Here is a 23,487-nt window from a genome sequence, read left to right as displayed (position 1 = left end):
CGTGTGTGTGTGTGTGTGTGTGTGTTAATTTTTGTATGGCAGAAACAAGCCCAAAATTAACATATTAATGAATTTCCAGTTTCATTTTTTTTTCTCTTGGTTTATTTGCTTTCGTCTCGTATTTTCGAATTGCTTTTCATTTTTCATACATTTATTTATATAATTTCTTCACATATACATACATATTTTTTTGAGCATATTTATTTATTTATTTTTGCCGCCAAATCAATCAGAGACAACAAAGAACAAGAGATTAAAAACAATGGGCAACAGCAACAACAACAACAACAACAAACAAAACGCACTCATTAAAAGTCTAATAAAGTTTTTTTTTCGGGTTTTTATTATATTTGTTGTTGTTGTCGTTTTCAAGGTTTTATTTTTCATTTTTGTTGCTGGTCGTGTGTGTGTCTGTGTCTGTGTGTGTCTGTGTGTGTCTGTGTGTGTCTGTGTGTGTGTGTGTGTGTGTGTGTGTGTGTGTGTGTGTGTGTGTGTGTGTGTGTGTGTGTGTGTGTGTGTGTGTGTGTGTGTGTGTGTGTGTGTGTGTGTATGTGTGTGTGTGTATGTGTGTGTGTGTGTGTGTGTTGTCTGTGCCGTTCGTATATTTTTTATTTTATTTCATTTTCGTTCGATTTACTGTTGTTAGTTTTTGGTTTTTTTTGTTTTTGTTTCTGCTTGTTCTTCATCATCATCTTTGATTCGAACGCATGTCAAAGTGTCGTCGCGACGCCAGCGTCGAAGCCAGCGGCGACTGCGACGCGTTGCGCACGTTTAAAAAGTTATTAATTTTCATAATAATTAACGTTGCGCATTTGTTGCAAAATATTCAATACAAAAAATGCCCACACACACACACACACACACACAGAGAGACTTGAGCGCAGCTAAAGTTTTTAAAATATTATTATTATTTTGTTGTCTCCTCGAACACGACAAAATAATTGCTGACGTCGCATCTGCCGCCGTCGCTGCAGCTGCGACGTCGCAGCGCGTCGCCTCGCGTCTCGCATACAAAACAGAGCGCCGCGCCGAGCTGAGAGAGGCGACGCTTGTACACACATACAGCAAGTGCTTACCAATACCAGCGCAGCAGCTGCTGCTGCTGCTAAAAGCACAACACGAAATTTCTTACCTCCCCGTTGTGCCATAGCCTGTAATGCATGTAAATGCAGATAAGCGAGTGAGTTGCGCTTAAGTGCAAGCTCAGTCAAATGCGCTCTCCCACTCACAAATGTTCAGCTCAAGTAGAAGCATTCTCTCAGCTGGCAATTTGCAGTTATTTTCATTATCAGCATCACTCAAATGGACTGAGCTTTCGCAATCTGATCTACAAGTCAACAGCAGCAGCAGCAGCAGCAGTGAGCGAGAGAGAGTGAGAGAGTGAGAGAGAAATGGGTAGCAACAACAAGTGTTCCCTTAAATTCGTTGCACAGATTACGCATACGCAGCGTGAACCGGACTGCGAACTGCAGACGAATGCTATGTAAACAACTATAAACGAAAACAATGTTATGCAGTAGCAGCAACTACAACAACAGCAACAGTGATAGAACGTGCTAAATTGAGTAACAAAAGCTACTTACATACATACATGCAAGCATACCAGCGTACGTATACGTACTGTACTCTCTCTGACTCTGTATGAGTGCAAAGCTATTTTTGGTTTGGCGACGGCGACGGCAACGGCGACGGCGACGGCGACGGCGACTTGCCAGCAGCAGCTACCACCTGATGGTGCCGTCGATGTCGCCGTTGGCGTCAACGTAGCAGTCGACGCTACAGCTAGTCGTTAGGCCAGGTCGAGGCAGTCGCAGCAGCAGAGAGCACACAAACTGAAGAGAGTGAGCGAGAGAGGCAGCGCTATTGACAGCAAAGCACCAAAAAATCAAAAAGAACAACAAAAAATGGCGCGCAATTTTCTAAATGGTTTTTCGAAGGACGTTGCTTGCACTTTGTCCTTCATCATATGCCTGAGCGTGGGTGCGTGCGTGCGTCTGTGCCTGCGTGTGTGGGTGGCACAGGACGTGGGTCGCAATAGTGCTCGCCATATTCACAATTGCGTGATTTATCAGCTATGCTTGGCTCTGGAAAAAAATTGTCACATCTTAAGCTCTATTTATAAACTAGTCGTCACACACACACACACACACACGCACACAGCCAGGCAGCCAAACAGTTAGTGAGCGGCTGCCGTTTGGGATACATATATGTACGTAATTTGGCAACGCCAGCAATTCGCTCAGTTTTGAGTGCGCCCTGTACTTAACTGCCTTACCGTTAGACCGAAAGCAGAAGTAAACAAATACCGCAAAGGAGTGTTAAATGGCGTCGAGTGGGAGGTGGGCGAAGGGGGGGGGGGAATGGTTTGGTTGGTTAGGTATGGGTCTGGCAACACTGTGTTGAGCGCACAGGCAAACGGCGAGAATAAACGAGAACAAGCAAACATATTATATAATTTATTTATTGTTTTGCGCTCGCGGCAACTTGTGTTAATGTTGTTGTTGCTGCTGTTGTTGCTTCTGTTGCTGCTGCTGTTGCTGTTCTTTTTGATAATCTTCGTCTCCGTCTAGCAATTGCTGGGCCTTTCGTTTGCCAGCTTTTATGGCACTTGGAATGGTTTTTTTTTTGTGCTGTTCTTGCTCGCAATGCAAATAAAGCGAGCAGGCGACAGAGAGAGAGAGTGTGTGTGTGTGTGAGCGTGCGAGAGTGAAAGAGCGCGCGTAACAACAAATTATTTAAGTTTGTCGATGTTGTTGCGTTTACTGCTCGTAACTGCGACTGCGACTGCGACTGCGACCCAGGTGATTGACCCAGGCCAGTGTCACTGTTAGCGCTGCTGCTGCTTCTTCCTTTTCTGTTGCCACTATTCATTAATTAACTTTTACGTGTTTGTTCCGCAATTCTGTGCTGTATTAGACCAGCAGCCGGCAACAAATTGCCTACACATGTATTTTTCATGTCCCTGTTCTACGTGTGCCTGTGTATGTCTCTCTGTGTGTGCGTGTGTGTCTGTCTGTTGAGCTTTTTTTGGCGTCTTTGCTTTTGGGTGTACGAGAAGCAGCAACAATACGCAGTGTTACAATTCATGTTTCATGCTCTTATATTTCTCTTATTTGAGGCTTGAGCGCGCGCACACACACACACACGCACGGAAATGCATGTGCCCAATAAAAATGTGTGTAGCTTAAGTCCACGAAATTTCGAAGTCAAACTCGAAGTCAAAAGTTTCGAATTAGAACTAGCGCCCGGTCTCTCGCCCGCTTGCCCGGTCTCTCGCTCTCTCTCTCTCTCTCACTCACACACACACCCACCACCCGCGCGCTCAGCTGTCAAGCTTTGGTGCTAAATTAACAAGCGAAGACGCAGCTTCAACCGGTTTCTCACTTTGACCAAAGCTTTTGTTGTTGTTGCTGAAACTGAAACTGAAACAACAACAACAACAGCAACAGGTGACAAAACACGCAAAAACAAAAACAAAAACAAAAAAATATATAAAAATGATTAGCTATATATTTAAGTGTTGTTGTTTTCATTGTTGTTGTTGTTGTTGTTGTTGTTGAACAAAATCAAAAGCGAGCTAAAGTTTAAATAAAGTCATAAAAAAAAACAAAAAAAAAAAACAGTAAGCTGTTAAAAAAACATGAAAAGTGTAATTTAAAATAAATTAAAAATCTATTTAAATGCTTTTCAACAACAAGCGCAAAGTGCGCAACTTTTTTTTATGTGTATTTTCTTTGAGTGTGTGCGTGTGTGTGAAAACTTTTGTTGTTCCTGTTGCTTGGGCACATAAATAAATACATAGTCCATTTTTTTTTGTGTTTACATAGAGTTCAAAATGAGTTAATGTAACAGAGGCAACAACAATGTACACTTGCAGAAAACAGTGCGACAAAGCAGCAACAACAACAGCAACAACAACAACAGCAACAAATACCTCCGCAACGCAACGGCTGTACAAATATTAATAAAAAGAACACAAAAAATATAATAAAAATAAAAAAACAACAACAACAATCCCAACTTTACGAAAATAGCGGCAGCTGCAGCAACAACAAATACACATATAAACAACAACAACAACAACAACAACAACAAAGAACCAACCAAATAAATACCAAAAATAATTTAAACAAGCAACAAGTAAAAAAACAAACCAAAATGCAAACTATGAAGTTTACAAAAAGCTGCATGCATTTTTCTATGTGCAAATAATCAAGTATATACATGCAGCTTACATGCACATACACATACATATAAAGACATAACAACAGCAAAACAAATAAGTACAAAAAAGCAACAACTATAACTCAAACTGCAGGCGCAGCCCTCCGACAGCAGGAACAACCGTTAACAACCGTTAAAAGCTTGTAAGCAGCGACGCAGCCGCCCACACAGAAAACAACAACAACAGCAACAGCAAAGCTAAAAGGAAATAAACAAACAAATTTGCGGCGTGCGCAACAAACACGCAAACCAAAGCTGAGCAAACAACAAAAAGCAGACAAAAAAAAAAAAAAGCAAAGAGCGAGTGCGTTGCGGCGAGCAACTAAGCCAAAGCTTAGCAGCAGCAGCCGCAGCCGCAGTCGCAGCAGCAGAGCAAAAGCTCCAAAAAAAAAAGAAAGAGAGAAAAATAAAACGAAGGGCAACAATAACAAGCAGGCGACGCGCACTTCATGCAGAAAAATAAGAAACAGCAAAAAACATGTAAGTGAAATTGATTTTATACACTGTTTACAAAGCGAAAGGGGGTATATATGTTCATTTGGCTATGCAAAGAGCAAGTGATTTAAAAGATATGTATTTCAATGTTACGATTGCCTAGCCTGAAGGCTGAGCGTCTAATATAGTTGAGACTTGTGACGTCACAAGCTAAGAAACACAAATTTCGGCTAGCGTTTCCATATCCACAAATCTGTACAACTTACATGGTGACGTCACAGAGTTTACCCAAGTTTAGATAAAAGAATTTGGTTTAATATGCACTTTTAAATGAAATGATAAAATTAATTATTAAATTATATATTGTTTAGATCCGTATATAGTCCTATCAGAGTAGATATATACTGAACTTCTAACTTTTTGTGCTTCTTCTTCCGCTGAAATAGAGAATTCGTAACATTGTTAACTATATTCGGTTTATATTTTGTGATTCCTATGCACTTTTCAATAGTTAAATAGGGCCCTGCCCAAAAGTAAAACTATCCAAAATGTTGAATATTCTTGGTCTGCAAATACTCTGCAAGTATCCATAGTCCAAACTGGATGTCTCCAGTTCTTATGAACTCCGAACATGGACATTTAAGCTAAATTGTTGCCGACCCAGAACATATACCCATATAGTCGGAGATACTTCTCACTTCTCTTTATTACATATTATCTTTCTTATCTGAAGCCAATTGATTTCCTAAAGTTTTCAATGGATTCGGGGTATACCAACTATCTCCTACAGATTTCAAGCCACAGTTTGGCAACTACTGAAGTTGAGTCACAGTTTTAGAGCCACTGTCAAAAAGATAATCAAGTCAAATCTCTTGCAGCTGCTTACATCTTCTGTCATAATACCGTAAGCAGAGTATCGTGCAGTCGGCTGCACTCCATTTCCAACTGATTTACTTGCCTGCGTGTATGTATGCATGTATGTGTGTGTGTGCATGTTTGAAAGCATCGTTGTTGCTGCGACTGCTAACCTACATAAATATTTAGTATTTTATGCTGAGTGCCTTTCACTCACACCCGCGCCCCCTTGCGGCCTGTGCGTGAGTGCAAAGCTGCTGTCAGTCTGGCAACGTCTGCCTCGGCTTAAGTCTCTAGCAACAGCAACAACAATGGCAACGGTACCTGGTGGGCGACCACTTGGGATCGTTATGGTTACAGTAACTTATCTCAGAGAGAGAGTGAGAGAGAGAGAACGTGAGAGGGAGCGTGCGAGAGAGCGAGCCGAAATAAAAGTGGGAGTGCGGGATGCAAAAAAAAGGAAAAGAAAAGAAACTGAAAGGCAAAGCAAAGAGCGACAACGGCGGCGTCTGAGGCTTATCAAAGCGATTTAATGTTAAATGTCTGTGCTCACGCGTATAAATATTATAATTGTCGCACACGCTCACAAACACAAGCACACACACACACACACGCGCACATATACAGAGCAATATGCATAATTACAATGCAAACGAACCGAAAGCTTGCCCTGCGATTGATGTTGGACATAATACTCGTGCCTTACCTGGCCAGAGCGGGGGTGAGGGCGGGCGCGTGTTCAGGGGCAAGGGCAGTGACACCTCAAGGCGCTTGACCTGCATAAGCTTGCAATCAGACACTTGCACACACACACACACTCTCCCCCTTGCCCCTACTTCTCTTGCAGCATGCAAGGCTTTTATCTGGCAATTCAAATCTATTCACAGTAGACGCCTTTGCAGAGCGTTTCTAGGCAAACATAACAAACAAAACAAAACAAAAATGTAAATGATTTTACTCAACTACAATTGCATTAAACTAAATCTAAGGTGCACTAAACTAAAGCATACTTTTGAGCCGACCTGCGTATGCGATCATTATGTGGACGCATCTTTGCGGCTTATGACAGAACAAACAGTGCAGCGTTGCCAGACTTTCTATGCTGCCCACACCCAGCTAAGTTGGCTGCGCCAACAACCGTTCATGATTTTGCAGCTGAGTTTGGTGCAAATTTTGACTTGTACTTTCGAGCATAATTGAAATTTGTATGAAATTTCTCACATTTCATATGTATAGCATTTTGCAGCTATCATTGATTGGCAACTTCTGTCAGTTGCGCTCGTTAGCGGTGCACTTCAGCCTGTTATTGTAGCTCATCTAATCTTTTAGTTGTTTTGAAAAAAAAATAATAATAATAAATACAAAATTGGCCATTTATCTGCAGTTTGTTTTTGTCAACAAGAACAACGAGTCGAAAAATACTTTGGAAACAGAATAATAAGCCTCATTTTGTAGTTAAACTAGAATTGCAATTTCCACAGAAGGGCATCATTAGACGAGTCCTTTAATCATATCTTTCAAGGAATTGTCGAATACCAAGAACTCAATTATGTTTTTCGCAAGAGAAGCACAAACGTTTGCTTCTATTTCAAGAACAATTTCTAGAAACTGTCGAGCACAGTATAGAATTTTCAAAAAAACTATCCACATTGCAATTACTAACAATTTCTTAACTTTAAGTATGACAAAAGACGCTTGTGTTTAGTTTTCTGTACTAAGAGCTCTTTCTTAAAATTGAGAGCTCTTTAGATATATTAGGTAGCCATTTATCAAGGTTTTCTTATATGTATATGCACAAAAACAAACTAATTTCTCTATCAAGACGTTCCTGACACAGACTTTACCCAATATATTGTGGGTTCTGTAAAGTATCTCTACAAATACACCAACTGGGCATACCTCATGCATAATTGTGCTCATTTCTTATTTATTTATAGGGTATTATAAAATGCACATGCATCGCATATGCCACATGGAGTATTATTTGCTCATTTCAATGTTGTTTGCTTACTTTGCTGAAGCGCTCAGATCTTGACTCTAGAAATGTTGACAAACAAAAGTATCTACGAGCACGAGTGCACGTGTTGTTGTTCCTTTCGCAATAGGAAATGCTCTAAGCCATGCGTAAGGGTATTTTGCTAGGCCTGCCGCTTGATGGAACTGCTTGGGAATTATAAGATAAGCGAAAAATTATTGCGTGTTGTGTGCTTGTGCGGGTGTTCTGGGGGAGAGAGAGTTAGAGAGAGATATACAGAGAGAGAGAGAGAGAGAGAGAGAGAGAGAGAGGGATAGAGATAGAAATAGAGATATAGAGATAGAAATAGAGATATAGAGATACAAATAGAGATATAGAGATAGAGAAAGAAAGAGAGAGAGCGAGAAGAGAGAGAGAGAGAGAGAAAGAGAAAGATAGAGAGAAAAAGAGAGAGAGAAACAGAGAGAGAAAGATAGAGAAAGAGAGAGAGGGATACAAATGGAGATTTAGAGATAGAACTAGAGATATAGAGATACAAATAGAGATAGGGATAGAGATAGAGATAGAGATAGAGATAGAGATAGAGATAGAGATAGAGATAGAGATAGAGAAGAGATAGAGATAGAGATAGAGATAGAGATAGAGATAGAGATAGAGATAGAGATAGAGAGATAGAGATAGAGATAGAGATAGAGATAGAGATAGAGATAGAGATAGAGATAGAGATAGATAGAGATAGCGATAGAGATAGAGATAGAGATAGAGATAGAGATAGAGATAGAGATAGAGATAGAGATAGAGATAGAGATAGAGATAGAGATAGAGATAGAGATAGAGATAGAGATAGAGAGAGGGAGAAAGAGAGGGAGAAAGAGAGGGAGAAAGAGAGGGAGAAAGAGAGGGAGAAAGAGAGGGAGAAAGAGAGGGAGAAAGAGAGAGAGAGAGAGAGAGAGAGAAATGGAGCATTATGCATTTGATTTTTAGCCCGAACAAAACTTCAATTATTTCATATGAAGCCTGAGGCTCGGATCTGCAAGAAGGGTATACAATCTTCGGCAAGGCAGCGACACTTTGTTAATAACTTGCATTTAATCAATTCACAGACATTTATAAAACAATAAAAAGCAATTTTATATATACATTTATACTTGATGAACCAGTATTGATTTTAATTGTCATTAAACAAAAACAAAACTTGTTGTTTTATATATTTTTCCGTTCGGGGTGATTGAACCTGTGCCCCCTATCGAAGAGAAGAACCTATATGCATAGAGAGAGAGAGAGAGAGAGAGTGAGAGAGAGAGAGAGAGAGAGAGAGAGAGAGAGAGCTTGATACACGATCCGTTTAGTAAACTGTCAATAAAAACTTTTTGACTGGGAATTTCCGCTGAGCCTCGCCCCAAATTGTCATTTCCATGTGAAAAACAAAAAAATGAGCAAGAAAAATCAACTAACATTGGCAAGAAAAATGGCCGAGGAAATGTCGAGTGAAAAGTAAATATAGTTCGAAGATATATCATCTGGATTTATATGTGTGTGTGTGTAGGTGTGTGTATGTGTGTGTGTGTGTGTGTGTGTGTGTGTGTGTGTGTGTGCTAATGTATGCATGTGGTATTATTTATAGGCAGCACTTGCTAATATACCATAAATGTATGTATGTACACACATATATATGTAATTATACATATACATATGTACATACATATACATATATACACACATATATATATATATATATATATGAAAAGATATTATGGAACTATGTGTATGACACATAAAGCCTTGCGTTTATCGCTTCTTAAATTTTATGAGCCCAATCATAAAATCTGCAAACAAGCTCTAGTCGTGTACTGCTCGACTAGCAGTTACCCTATAAAGTGTTTTAGTGGAAGACAAGTAAAAGCCCTAAAGCTTGCGCCAAGCAGATGTTACCAACATTCTGGCTTACTTCTCACACACACACGCACACACACATGCAGCGACTGTGCTTCTTCTCGCTTTCGTCGCACACCCTAACTTCGGTGCTTATAGTCCGATCGTAATGACATTTTAAGGGCTTGAGTATGCAATATAAATTTATGTGCATGCCAAAGCTCAAAGCAAATTGACGGAAAGGGGAGAAGCTAAAATATACGTAACTTTCGAGGAAAACAAAACAAAACAAACTTCATGCTAGATGAGCTTGAAACAAATGAGAAGAAGCATAAATAAAAGGGCTAAGAAACCTCTCGAGATGAAAGACAAAAGCAAAGTTTGGAAGAATCTTGAGAAATCTACCACAGAATCAAGGGTTATAGAAACGCCAAGAGGAAACTCAAGTTAGTTTTTTTTTGCAGCGTATCGCCAGGTCGTTAATAGCCGACAGTCAAAAATTGACTTGTTTTAAATCTATTCTGAATTCGTAACCTTGCACGAAAATAGACATACAAAGAAAACCGACAAACAAAAATAAAAAATAAAAAAATAAAGAGAAAAACATTTCGCTTGTCTATAGAAAATTATACAAAATAACAATTTATTTACTAGTTGATACGAAGCAGCGACAACAACAACCACAACAACAAATTAAACAATCAAATAAATTATAAAACAACAATGTCAAATTTTATTCGATAAGCAAAACTATTAAAAAGTGGTTTTGCTGCGATACCCTGTAGATTGTTAAGCTATATTAACTGTCATTTCGAATCTCTTAACTCTAGCATGCCGAATATCTTTGGAAATGCAAACTGTTCAAGCGTTTTTATACCCTGAACCCATTAAAAATGGGTATAAGGGTATATTGTATTTGTGCAAAATCCAAATGTATGTAACAGGCAGAAGAAGGCTTCTACGACCCCATAAAGTATATATATTCTTGATCAGCATCAATAGCCGAGTCGATCTGGCCATGTCCGTCTGTCCGTCTGTCGGAACCTATAAGAGCTAGAGACTGAAATTTTAGATGTAGATGCTCCTAGTTCCCGCGCAGATCGAGCTTGCTTCCGATAATCGATAACTTACTCCGTTTCCAAGCAATCGATAAAAATCGATTTGATGTTTTGATGTTGGAAGTAGAAAAGGTAGCTCCCGACTAGAACCTCTTACTTGTTTAATATTATGTTCATGCAAATGGCTTGGGTATGCAAAGTAAGTAGATTGATTTAGATAAAGCTACCTATTTATATGGCTTGAATAAATCCAGTGGAGAGAGCTCGATTGGGACAGTACTTCGTTTAGCATAACTTAATGAATCTCACTTGAGATACTCCAAACAAGGTGGACTTTGCAAGCGAAACGTTTTTTGGCCAACAACTTTTTTTTTAATGAATGCCGCATGATAGTAGGGTTCCGTACGCATTCCAGAAGGTATAACATTTTAAAATCAGATTATGTTTACCCGAGATTTTCGAAAAAATCTTAAAAAATGTTTTGATGTTCGAACCTACCCCGGGTAATAGCTCCGCGCGGAGACATGACGTTCCAAAACTACATAACTCCACTTAGAGATATGACGCTCCAAAACGAAATAACTCCACTTGGAGATATGACGCTCCAAAACGACATAACTCCCGCCGAGTTGATTTTACGAACGAAACGTTTTTTGGTCAACAACTCATTTCAACCCATCAATTTTGAATTTCTTTGAATGCCGTATGATGGTAGAGATTCGTACGAATTCAAAAACAGGAGAGAGGTAAAATAAAAAAACTGTCAAAAAGTTTGTTTTTTTTTTAAATTATATATGTTTATTGTATTGAATCAAAAAATAGCATACATTTTTATTACAAAACGGTTATCTTAGGTGGTATCTCGCCAATCCTGGATGGCTCCTCAGGCTTTATCGTGGAGTAAGGCTGCACCGTCACGTAGGTAGTCGGTGGGCTCTGGGGCTGCTCCTGGGTCGTGGTTGGAGGAGGTCTCTAAAGGATCTTTTCTTGAGCCTTCTGACTACACACCTCTCAGCGAGGTCTCTTGTATGGGTTGGCGAATGCTTCGACTCTGAGATTACTTGGCCGAGATAGTCTAAAAAAAACAACAAAAAAGGATACCAACGAAACGTTTTTTGGTCAACAATTTCTTTGAATGCCATATGATAGTAGGGATCCGTACGAATTCAAAAAGGTATAATATTTTAAAATCAGATTATATTTACCCGAGATTTTCAAAAAAATATTAAAAAAAGTTTTGATGTTCGAACCTACCCCGGGTAATAGCTCCGCGCGGAGATATGGAGTTCCAAAACGACATAACTCCGCTTGGAGATATGACGCTCCAAAACGACATAACTCCACTTGGAGATATGACGCTCCAAAACGACATAACTCCGCGCAGAGATATGACGTTCCAAAACGACATAACTCCGCTTGGAGATATGACGCTCCAAAACGACATAACTCCGCTTGGAGATATGACGCTCCAAAACGACATAACTCCGCGCGGAGATATGGCGTTCCAAAACGACATAACTCCGCTTGGAGATATGACGCTCCAAAACGACATAACTCCGCGCGGAGATATGGCGTTCCAAAACGACATAACTTAGCGCGGGGATATGGCGTTCCAAAACGACATAACTCCACTTGGAGATATGACGCTCCAAAACGACATAACTCCGCTTGGAGATATGACGCTCCAAAACGACATAACTCCCCGCGGAGATATGACGTTCCAAAACGTTTATGCCTCAAGTGCTGCCACCCTGTTGTAATTGAGTGCTGCCCATTTGTTAGTATCTTGTTAACTGTGGCCACATCTGTCCAGGGCAAACAGATTGCTTGCAGCTGGGCAAGTTCTTGGAAAGGAGAGTCAAGATTATTTTAGATTCAATATACCCGCTTTTGGCAGACTCTTTGGCTACAGGGTAGTAGTAATTAAATGGTTGTCGAACGTGAACAACAAATTCAAATCTTATCAACTTGTTATTATTGTTGTTGACCAATCCCCACATAAACACCCCCCCCCTTCCTCCCCTCACACCGCGCGCCATCTGTTCCGCTCTCTCACATTTGATCGGCTGGCAGAATTAACAATAACATTTACTGATCTTCAACTTTATCTACGCTTCTATTGCCCGCAGCGCCCCGGTCAACAAAATGAGCAGCCTCGATGCCTATCTGAAGCGGACGACGAAAGCGGCGGGCAGGACGAGCTCCAGCCAGTCCAGCGATGCGGCGCAGACGGACGTTGAAGATCTCAAAACAGACATTCCCTACTTTGATGATCCGCAGCAGCCGGAGCCTGATGCGCAGCGGCAGCAGCAGCAGCAGCAGCATTTCGAGTCCGCCTGGTCGCCGGCCGAGGAGGCGGGCACACCGGAGCCGCAACAGGAGGAACTGCAGCTGGACGACAGCTATGCGGATTCCGATTATGGTGCCAGCGGCAGCGCCGCGAATAGCTATTACCAATCCCCGACGCCATCCAACAGCGATATAATGCTACGCCCGCCATCCAACTCCAGTTTCCATTATAGCTATTCATCGCCGGGACCAGGATCGGCTCCCAACAATGGCAGCAATGGCACCAGCGGCAGCACCAGCGGCAGCGTTGGCGGCAGCGTCGGCGGCAGCGGCAACGGGCGACTGCATGCCGCCTATGCACATTCCCAGACGCTGGCGCTGCCGCCGCCGTCCTCGACCAATCTGTATCCGAACATGTGGTATCCAAATGCGCCGTATGGCAGCACCGTTCCGGGTCACGTTTACGGTCGCTATGCGGGCTACGCTGTGCCGCCGAACGCCGCCTCATATGTGGCAGCGGCAGCGGCAGCGGCAGCTCATGGAATGCTGCCACATGGCCAGCATCAGCATGCGCCGCTGCATCATCCGCATCCGCATCCACATGCGCATCCGCATCCGCACCCGCACCAACAGCATACGCATCATCCGCATCCGCACGATTCGATGATGGAAATGTTTCAGCTCTCAAATAGGTAAGTGCACACTAAAGCCCACAGCACAGCGTGCCAGGACTGGGGTGTATGCCCCATTCCGATATTTATCGATAGTTATCACAGTTTATAGTTATCAGACGATTTACCAAAGGGGTATATTACGTAGGAGATGCAATTTATCATGCCTGATACAACTACTACTATGTGGCTCTGTGTCTGTTGCTCTTTCGGAAATCCGCTTCAAAACTGGCAAATCGATATTTATCGATTTGGTTTAGGAATATCTTAAAATACAACTTGAGCTGCGTTGGCCTTGCATGATAAGAACTTTAGACATTTTGTGATTCGCAAGACCTACGTAAATGAACTTATAAACGTGAGACCTGAAATCGCAATTGATCGATTATTAATCGATATGAAGTTATAATAGTAATCGATTAGCTATTAATCGATTTAGTGCATATCACACAATCAAATCAACTTGATCTGTGCATGCTGAGCATTTAGGCTCTTTAGCTATGCCACAACATTTTCGATAACAAATCGATATATATCGATGTGGCTTAAATATAACTAAAAATACAACTCGAGCTGTGTTTGCTTGGCCGATTAACAACTTTAGGCATTTTAAAATCTTCAATAAAACCTATAAACGTGAGACCTGAAATCGAAAGTGATCGATTATTAATCGAAATGTTTATGGAGCTATAATTGTAATCGATTAACATTTAATCGATTTGCTGTCTATCGCCCAAATCAAATCAACTTGAGCTGGGCTCTTTAGCTATGCCAGCGGCTGTGCCTCAACATTTTCGATAACATAACGATATTTATCGTTTTCGTTGCGTTTCGTTTTCAAGCAAACGCATAACAAATTTCGAGCTTAAAGCCCTTAAATCACCAGCTTCTCCGCCCGATTATAAATGCCATATATCTCTATATATATATATATATATATATATATATGTATCTGCATTGTATAAATAATATGCATATTTGATGGCCTTCGAAAGCTATTTGGCTGCCTCTTACGTACAATTTTGCAACAACAGAACACGCACTTTTTTGCCGCAGCCGCAAGCCCCAAACCCAGTCGTAAACAACGCACCACTTGCAGCCCCTCCGTCGCACCGCCTACCCCTCCCCCCGCACCTACTGTTCAGCTTTATGACCCGTGCAGCCAATTTGGCCACATTTGTTGAGCAGCCGACACGCTGTGCGTCGACTGGCTCTGATTGGCCCAGTTGATGTGGCCAAGACCCCCGTTGCAGCCCAGAGCACAATATGCACAACATGCCCCATGCCACACATTACGTAATTGAACGGCGCAGTCCTGTGGCGTGCGACGCGCTTATTTTGTGTATTTTTATCAATGCCTTTTGTTGTTGTTGCTGTTGTTGTTGCTTTTTTGCGAGCTTGCCATATTTATTTTCGTACCTCAATGAGGAGTCAACAATTTGCCCAGTTGGTCATTGAGAAAACAAGTCCGATTCCCAACGAGGGGCTCAAACTAACAAGTCCTGCTAATAAACTCTCTCTTGCTGCACTCATGCGCTGCATTTGTTGTTGTTGTTGTTGTTGTTGTTGTACTCTTGTTATCGTCTAGTGAAATTTATGGCACGCGTGCACTGGGTCACACCCACAAGCACCGCACCGCCGCACCACCGCAGACCACGGGCCACCAATTCAATAGGTCAACAACAACAACAAACAAGTCAGCACCCAGCCAATTTGATTGGCAGCGCCGTAAACAGAGAAACGATACGCAATACTGAATACCAAATTGATTTCCTTATTTACATATTAACAAAAAAAAAAGAAAAAACAACAAAAAAAAAATACCATGCAACAGCGCAAACCCTCAGTACCAAGCCCAAAGCGGGCATATTAACTGGCCGCACATCTATTAATATTAACAGTTATTCTCGTTTCTTTTTGACTCGTAATTAACTAAATAATTAAATGCTAATCATTATTTTCCATAGAGCCGACGTATACTTGATGTAATTACGATCTGTTTTTATAATATTACGTATACGTAATCATTTAATAAATAGGCATTTTTCGCCTGTTCCCTTAAAGCTCGCCTTTAGATCCACGCGCGAGCGTGGAAAATGGATGGTTAACGTTCTTTGTTTTGTTTTTGTTTCGTTGCGCACAAACAACAAATTGATGTGTTCAGTCATCCTCAGGGTTTCTCTTTAGTAAGTGTAAGTTTCTTCTAGTCGATTGCCAGTTTGATTGCATTAGATCGATTGGGAATTTAAATTCAAAGAAAATACAAATTCACTTGGCCTCTAGGGCTAGCTGAATGTCTGGAAAATTCCGATTCCCAGCAATTATAATACTGGACTTGCCGATCAGCATTGCAATTTCACAAATTTCTGTAAATAATTCCACGATTTACGCAACGTGCGCCATTTACCTGCCCGATGACTGCTTAGATATAATTACGATTTCTTGCAATATTACGTATACGCACCGTGCCCACATTAGCAATACGTAGGGGCAAAGCAAGCCTATAAATTGACATCAGAGTATCTTCACATAATAGATGCAATACTCAATAAGAAATACTCGATACTCGATACTCAATACTCTATACTGTATACTCAAAACTCATTGCTCAATTCTCAATACTCAATACTCAATACTCAATACTCAATACTCAATACTCAATACTCAATACTCAATACTCAATACTCAATACTCAATACTCAATACTCAATACTCAATACTCAATACTCAATACTCAATACTCAATACTCAATACTCAATACTCAATACTCAATACTCAATACTCAATACTCAATACTCAATACTCAATACTCAATACTCAATACTCAATACTCAATACTCAATACTCAATACTCAATACTCAATACTCAATACTCATACTACTCAATACTCAATACTCAATACTCAATACTCAATACTCAATACTCAATACTCATACTCAATACTCAATACTCAATACTCAATACTCAATACTCAATACTCAATACTCAATACTCAATACTCAATACTCAATACTCAATACTCAATACTCAATACTCAATACTCAATACTCAATACTCACTACTCAATACTTAATACTCAATACTCAATACTCAATACTCAATACTCAATACTCAATACTCAATACTCAATACTCGATAATCGTTGGCGATTGTAAATAATTATTAAAAGCGATTTATTAGTTTTGTTAAAAATATTACTGCAATAACTTGACGATAGGCACTTAAGTTTGTTACGCACTTCAAATCTATTTTTGCCATCAAGCTATACCCTGTAATTCAATAAACAACTAATGATGGGCGTGGTGTAATCAATTAGGCAGCAGCTCTACGTAATATAGTCATCTGATCTGTGAGCATTTCCTGTCAATTTGAATTAAACATTGTTTACAAGTTCTCAAGCGTTCGGTTTAATGTGTCTGTGAATTTCTTTTCGTATACCTGGCCCAAAGTTGATAAGTTTAAGAACTCTAAAATCATGACAAACCTTTACAAGTGTGCTTGAGTAGATCCTAAGATTCTGTACTTTAATGCATCTGCATAACCTCAAAAGTACATAACTTAGAAAGTACATAGCCTCAATAGTGCATAACCTAGAAAGTACCTAACCTAGAAAGTATGAGATTTAAAAAAAAAAAACATAAGCCAACTTGCATAGAAACCGACAGATATATACATACATAATCATATAAACATATGGCGATTATTTTTATTTGATTACAGGGCATTTAATAGTCGCGCCTTGTACTTAATGTGGCTAAACAAATCCGTTCGAATGCATTTGAGTCGATTTCTATTTGTTTCTGCACGGCATCAAGGTCACGGCTGCGATAGTAGGTGAGAGCGAGTGGGAAAGAGGAAGTGCAAGCGAGAGCAATAGATCGACCAGAGTGTATGCAAGTACAGTAATCGAGACAACGTCGGCGCCGCCTATCACGCTGCGGCGTTACAATGTTGCGCATTCAAAACAAATAAACAATACCGACCAGAACAATCGGGCGAAGCAGAGAGCGATTGCGTTAGAGAGCGAGAGGGAGAGCGGGAGCGTGAGCGTGAGCGTGAGCGTGAGCGTGAGCGTGAGCAACAGGCAGTGTTAAAGAGCAAGGGGCAGTTACTGTTACTGTAAGGCTGGCGGGTTGGGTAACTGCAAATGCAACATGTTCAATAAACAAATGCCGACTGTACACACACACACACACACACACACACACACACGTACAGAGCAACTACTACTGTATGCGTGTGCATGTATTGCATTGATAGAGACCGCACTCACAATCAGCTACAAAGTTGACGCCTCGAGTGGCGTCAAGACCTTGCACTTCCTCGTCTGACCACTTGGTCTGGCCCATTCAAAACAAAGTGGAACGTTTCAAAGGCAGCAAAACCCATATAACAATAGCTAAAGAACTTCACACACACTCACACACACACCCTCACTCCCTTCACCTACTCAGTTTGAGCAAAAGTTTACCCACTGGGCAAATCGATGCATTTCCATTTTCATATTGAAGCTCAATTGCTGCCACTCTATGCACACACACACACACTCAAACACACACATACTCATACTCACACCCTGTGCACAGGGCGTATACTTCGGAATGGCTTGGTTAGGGTATTATTTCGAGTATTTCTGTTAATTGACATTTGCATTTCAATTTGCAATACAATTGCATTTGGCAGTCATTTATCCGCGTGTTTGTATGTGATATGCATATGTGCATATTTAGTATACAATAGAGTATACCCTGTACATAGCCGCTAAAAGTTTAATCACTCTTGATATCGTTTGTGCTGAGCTATCATCTATTATTTAATTAGTATTTAATCCAAAATCCTCATAACAAACGGAAGCACGATTAACCAACACTGGCAGCTTAAGCTAGCTATCTGTATGTTATTCGACTACCCAACACTGGCAGCTTATGCTAGCTAGAACCGCAGCTAAAGGCAGGGAGTGTTGCTTCGAACCGTGAACCGAAACATTGACAGTTTTTTTTTTTTTTTTGTACTGCAGCTCTGGAACCATTTCCAGCTTTAGGTCGTCTTAGTTGCCCAACAGCAAGTCATGTCGACACGCGCTCCACTCTAGTTGCTTATACATAAATTGCTTGGCTTCAAGTTAACTTAAAGTGCAATTTTAGAAATATGCCCGCCTGCATATGTTGGGCTACAGGGTAATGGAAAACATTTCGCTGCAGCTGCTGTAAGTGCCTGTGTGTGTGTGTGTATGTAAGTAAATTCGTTACATAGACACATCGTTTTTGCGCCTTTTCAATTTTGCATGTGTTTGATATTGTTGGTTGCGTTGTTTTTGGGTTTTGTTGCTGCCGCTTCTCCTTTTATATCGCACTTGGCGCTTTGCGTGTCTATTAAGAACTTACATTATTTATTTTATACTCTTTCTGGCAATTGCGTTTTAAATTTACACCAGTGGCCGGGGATAAAACCGGGCAATAGCAACAATAACAAAACGTCAGCCATTGCAAATCGAACGCAAAATTCTCATATTTCCGTATGAATTACTCATACGCCCCCTGGATGCCGAACGTGCGCCCGCTCAACACTGCTCAACACTGCTCAAGAGCGCAAAAGGGCAAGAGAGCAAGCGTGAGAGAGTGAGAGAGTGGGAGAGAGCCAGCTTAATGGGCGGCTTAGCAAAAACTAGCTGCGCTTGCATAGCGCGGGCGACGTTGACGTCAGCTGAGCCAAGAGAACTTGGCGCCATGTTCGGCTGTGCACTTGAATCGCCGGCGCCGGCGTCAACGTCGACGTCGACGTCCAAGTCAGTTGCATTGTTGCGGCTCATTTGGAGTGATATTTTTAACAGCTATTGAGCCCTCAGACATTCTCACATGCCGCTGTTATTTTAAGCTCCCAAGCATAGTCATGTCTGCTTATGTGTGTGTGTGTGTGGGTGTAGGCTTGCCTAGACTGCCGTGTCATGCGCCATATACATATGTATATGCATTAGTAAACAACAACATTAGCACCGTTCGACTGTGAATAGCACCCTTTACTACGCCCGCCCGCCCCCTGATTCCTTATCTATAATTCGAGTGCAAAGCCAACTAATCCCTGCACTTCCTGTTGTCTTTTGCAGCGGACGCGAGGCGCGCAACCGGGCGGAAAAGAATCGACGGGACAAGCTGAATGGTTCCATCCAGGAGTTGTCCACCATGGTGCCACATGTGGCAGAGTCGCCGCGACGCGTTGACAAGACGGCGGTGCTGCGCTTTGCCGCGCACGGACTGCGGCTCAAGTACGGTAAGCATATATGTTTTGCACAGTCTGGCAACCTTTAACGCTTAACAGTCTGCCAATTTGAATGCGATAAAGAGCTGCCAGACTGTTGCAAAAGTCGTGTAGCTTGCGCAAAATAAGAACTCGACTTAAATGATATAAAATGTTAGTTCCGCATAATTAATAAGATTTATTGGGCATATATCTTGATTCAATTAGTGTTTGGCAAGACGTTGCATCAACAGCGACCGCAAGTGACGGACACGCTGATGGGCATGCTGGATAGCTTTTTTCTGACGCTCACCTGTCACGGTCAAATACTGTTAATATCGTCCAGCATCGAACAGCATCTGGGCCACTGTCAGACCGACCTGTACGGCCAAAGTATACTGCAGATCACACATCCTGAGGACCATGAAATGCTCAAGCAACAGCTAATACCCACCGAGCTGGAGAATCTCTTCGATGCGCATGCTGAGCCAACGGATGCCGATGGTGAGCCGCGCCAGCGCAGCAAATCCGAGGAGGATTATATTGATCGCAAGTTGCGCGATGATCGACGCAGCTTTCGTGTGCGGTAAGTACTATTGCACTGGCAATAACAGTTAAAAGAGCACTACAAATTGATTAAATCAAAGGAAAAACAACTTTCAATTGGCTTCACTCCAAGTGATAAACAAGCGACAGCCACAAGTGCTGCCAATTTGTTCGGCTATGTCAAAAGTCTCAGCTAGCCACTGATTGGCAGCACTGCAGCTGCTGGCGAAACACATTTCAAACGTTCACTAAAAGTGCTGCCAGTTTGCGCTAACTGAGCTATCCCCAGAGCAAAGCAAAGTCTAGCCCGATTGGCCACACTGGCCTATCGATATGCACACGCAGCGATAGCAACAATTTCGATAACACGATATACATATGTTATAAGTTCCATCTCCATTTCCAAACACTTTCTTCTGCATGCAGCTTGGCGCGCGCCGGCCCACGCTCAGAGCCCACCGCCTACGAGGTGGTCAAAATCGATGGCTGCTTCCGGCGCAGCGACGAGGCGCCGCGCGGCATACGCTCGAACACGTTCAGCTCCAGCCTGCAGCTAATACGGCGCACCCGCGGCCGTGACGATGCCATACCTTTGCATACGATAAGCGGCAACGATATTGTGAGTGCAAACCAGATCGAAGAATTCTATATGCATACATATATCTACATATATATAATATCTATACGATTTGCAGGTGCTGACCGCATGTGCGCGCATTATAAGGCCACCGAAGATCGTGAATCGTCTGTTCGATGCGAACACCCTGGAGTATCGCACCAGGCATCTGATCGATGGCCGGATCATTGATTGCGATCAGAGGATCGGCATTGTTGCCGGCTATATGACGGACGAGGTGCGGAATCTGAATCCGTTTACCTTTATGCACAACGATGATGTCCGCTGGGTGATTGTTGCCCTGCGTCAGAGTGAGTGCGAACCCGCCAACCCCCCACCCCCCCACCCCTTCCACGTTACCATTTGTTATATATTCCCTGTTTTGTTTACAGTGTACGACTGCAACAGCTCGTACGGCGAGTCGACATATCGCCTGTTCACGCGCAACGGCAACATCATCTATCTGCAGTCGAAGGGATATCTGGAGATTGACAAGGAGACGAACAAGGTGCACTCGTTTGTGTGCGTCAACACGCTGCTGGGCGATGAGGAGGGCAAGCGTCGCGTCCAGGAGATGAAGAAGAAATTCTCGGTGATCATCAATACACAAATACCGCAGTCGACAATTGATGTGCCCGCATCGGAGCATCCCGCCCAATTGGAAAAGGCTGTGCTCTGTCTTATACAGAATTTGCAGAGCTGCGGCTCGGATCAGGACAACGATCGGCTGGATGCCGATGATGATGATGACGATGATGACACCGATGACGACATCGAGGATGCCATGTCCAGCATAACAAACTTCAGTCATGCAAGCCACGATTCACAGCAGCATCATCATCATCATCATCGCCATGGTCATGGACATGGTCATCATTCGCATCACAACTTTCTCGAGAGCACAATGTCACAGGCGCGGCTGGGCGCCGGCAACGGCATGGGCAGCTCCAAGACGCCGCCGCTGGCCCTTGTGCCGCCGGAGACGGCATCGGTGAAGTCCTCAATATCGAAGAGCGTCAGCGTCGTGAATGTTACAGCCGCCAAGCGTTTGCGCGCCCTGCATGCAACATCGGCCGCCCAATCGCCCAGCTCCAAGTCGACCAGCTGCAGCTGCCTCGGCGTCGGCGACGGCGACTGTGACTATTGCCAGAGCCCGCTTACACCCGAATCGGTAATGGGCAGCACATCCGTTTCGCTAAAGCGCAGCAGCGCCACCAGCTCTCAAGATGGCCAGGACGATATGTTGCTGGCCAAGCGACTCTTCATGCCGAGCACAGGTGAGCGCCGCATGCAGCCATATACCATACAATCCCTCTGTCAATCGGGCGTCGAGCTAGGAACTGGACACTTTAAAACTATATTCTCCACACCCTATTTAGAACAGTAGAAATGGGCATAACTCGAAGATTATAAGAGCTAGATACTCCAAATCCATTGCATGTAGCTTCTCGTATTGTTCCTTTGGATAGCTACCCTCAGTCCATGTACGCTTCGAATTGGGATTGTGCCGGGTTATCTTTGGTTAAGATTAAGTTACAATATGGAATTTCGAAACGATCAATTGAATAATCAATTGAATGCTTTGCCTCTTAGCAGTAATCACGCACGTGCTGGGCAGCTCGCTGGAGCAGATGGAACGGACACTGGATCAGCAGCTGAGCGCGGCAGTCCAGCTGCGGGAGCAGAACAATCGTTACGATGTGCCGCACGCCAACGAGCGCATAGATGAGATCATGGTGAGTCCGTTCAATGCATCAATCAATGTCAACTCAATAAATTCTCAATATCCATACGAACAGGAGGAGCATCAGAAGCAGAGCAAACTCTTTGTGGACATCAAAAGCGAGTACGAGGAGCTACAGAACAAGGCGGCGAACTCAACGAAAACGGATGCCGAATCGCAAAGCAGCAAAGGCAAAAACAACAACATGCCCTAAACACACACACGCACACACACACACCTATCTATATATATATATATATATATCTATGTATAATTGAGGGTTTCAGCTGATGTGATAAATGTGGCAGCCAACGGCAAAGGCGAGTGCGACTGGAAGCTCAAAAAGGCGAATGCAGTCAAAGCTGAGCTACTATTCAAATTGTCAAACCAACTAGAATAATGCACTTGAAAGTGCTAACAACTATTTACAAACACAATGTGCATAGGCATCAACTATGTATATACGATATATATATATATGTGTGAGTAGCCGATAAGTTGAACCGAACCGAATGAGTGAGCATGCTACAAAAACCTACTTTAGTTGGGGCTCCTGGACTCGCCCAGCGGCTGTTCCTTTCTTTTTTTTTTCTTCCTTTTTTTTTATATAAACGTTTCTAGATAACTAAACATTTTTATATAAACATATATATATATAGAAATAAATCTTTTTTTTGTTAAATGTAATTTGTATGTAGGAAACACACACACACACACACACACACACTTACACTCACATGCATAGGCAACTAGTTGAATATTTAGTGCAAAAAGTGTTTGTTAATTCGTTTAAATTAAAATTTATAGTCACACAATACAATTATTACCTACCGTATATACACATATATATATATATACCCTACATATATTTAAATGGCATGTATATACACACACACACACACACACTTCTATGTGCCGCTGACCATGGCTCTGAGGCATTGGCATTGGCAAACTACAAACTAAACGTGATAAAAGACTGTTACCAAT

At 42.2% G+C, this 23,487-nt stretch overlaps 1 protein-coding gene across 4 annotated transcripts; it reads left to right on the top strand.

The window, feature by feature from the left end:
* The first annotated feature begins 4,107 nt into the window (after positions 1-4,107).
* LOC115768916 lies at positions 4,108-23,119 on the top strand. 4 transcript variants are annotated; one of them, XM_030713648.1, is made up of 9 exons: positions 4,108-4,704; positions 12,549-13,400; positions 19,485-19,648; positions 19,844-20,201; positions 20,588-20,780; positions 20,857-21,088; positions 21,170-22,054; positions 22,374-22,513; positions 22,577-23,119. In XM_030713648.1, exons 2-9 carry the CDS (start codon positions 12,565-12,567, stop codon positions 22,712-22,714), a joined length of 2,946 nt encoding a protein of 981 aa, XP_030569508.1. In that variant the 5' UTR covers positions 4,108-4,704; positions 12,549-12,564; the 3' UTR covers positions 22,715-23,119. The 4 variants fall into 4 exon arrangements, with proteins under 4 accessions (XP_030569508.1, XP_030569506.1, XP_030569509.1 ...); XM_030713646.1 differs by having other exon boundaries at positions 22,371-22,513; XM_030713647.1 differs by lacking the exon at positions 4,108-4,704 and adding an exon at positions 11,563-11,593 and having other exon boundaries at positions 22,371-22,513.
* The last annotated feature ends 368 nt before the right edge of the window (positions 23,120-23,487 follow it).

The sequence above is a fragment of the Drosophila novamexicana genome, unplaced genomic scaffold (genome assembly GCF_003285875.2).
Source record: "Drosophila novamexicana strain 15010-1031.04,08,12 unplaced genomic scaffold, DnovRS2.1 tig00002081-arrow-arrow-pilon, whole genome shotgun sequence".
NCBI lineage: Eukaryota > Metazoa > Arthropoda > Insecta > Diptera > Drosophilidae > Drosophila > Drosophila novamexicana.
The sequence above is the reverse complement of the archived record's forward strand: the minus strand, read 5'-3'. Positions and strand labels throughout refer to the sequence as shown.

Coding starts and splice junctions, on each gene's coding strand:
- LOC115768916 (XM_030713646.1), top strand. CDS start 12,565: ATGAGCAGCCTCGATGCCTATCTGAAGCGGACGACGAAAGCGGCGGGC. Junction 22,055..22,370: donor ACTCTTCATGCCGAGCACAG/GTGAGCGCCGCA, acceptor TTTGCCTCTTAG/CAGTAATCACGCACGTGCTG. Junction 22,514..22,576: donor AGCGCATAGATGAGATCATG/GTGAGTCCGTTC, acceptor CCATACGAACAG/GAGGAGCATCAGAAGCAGAG.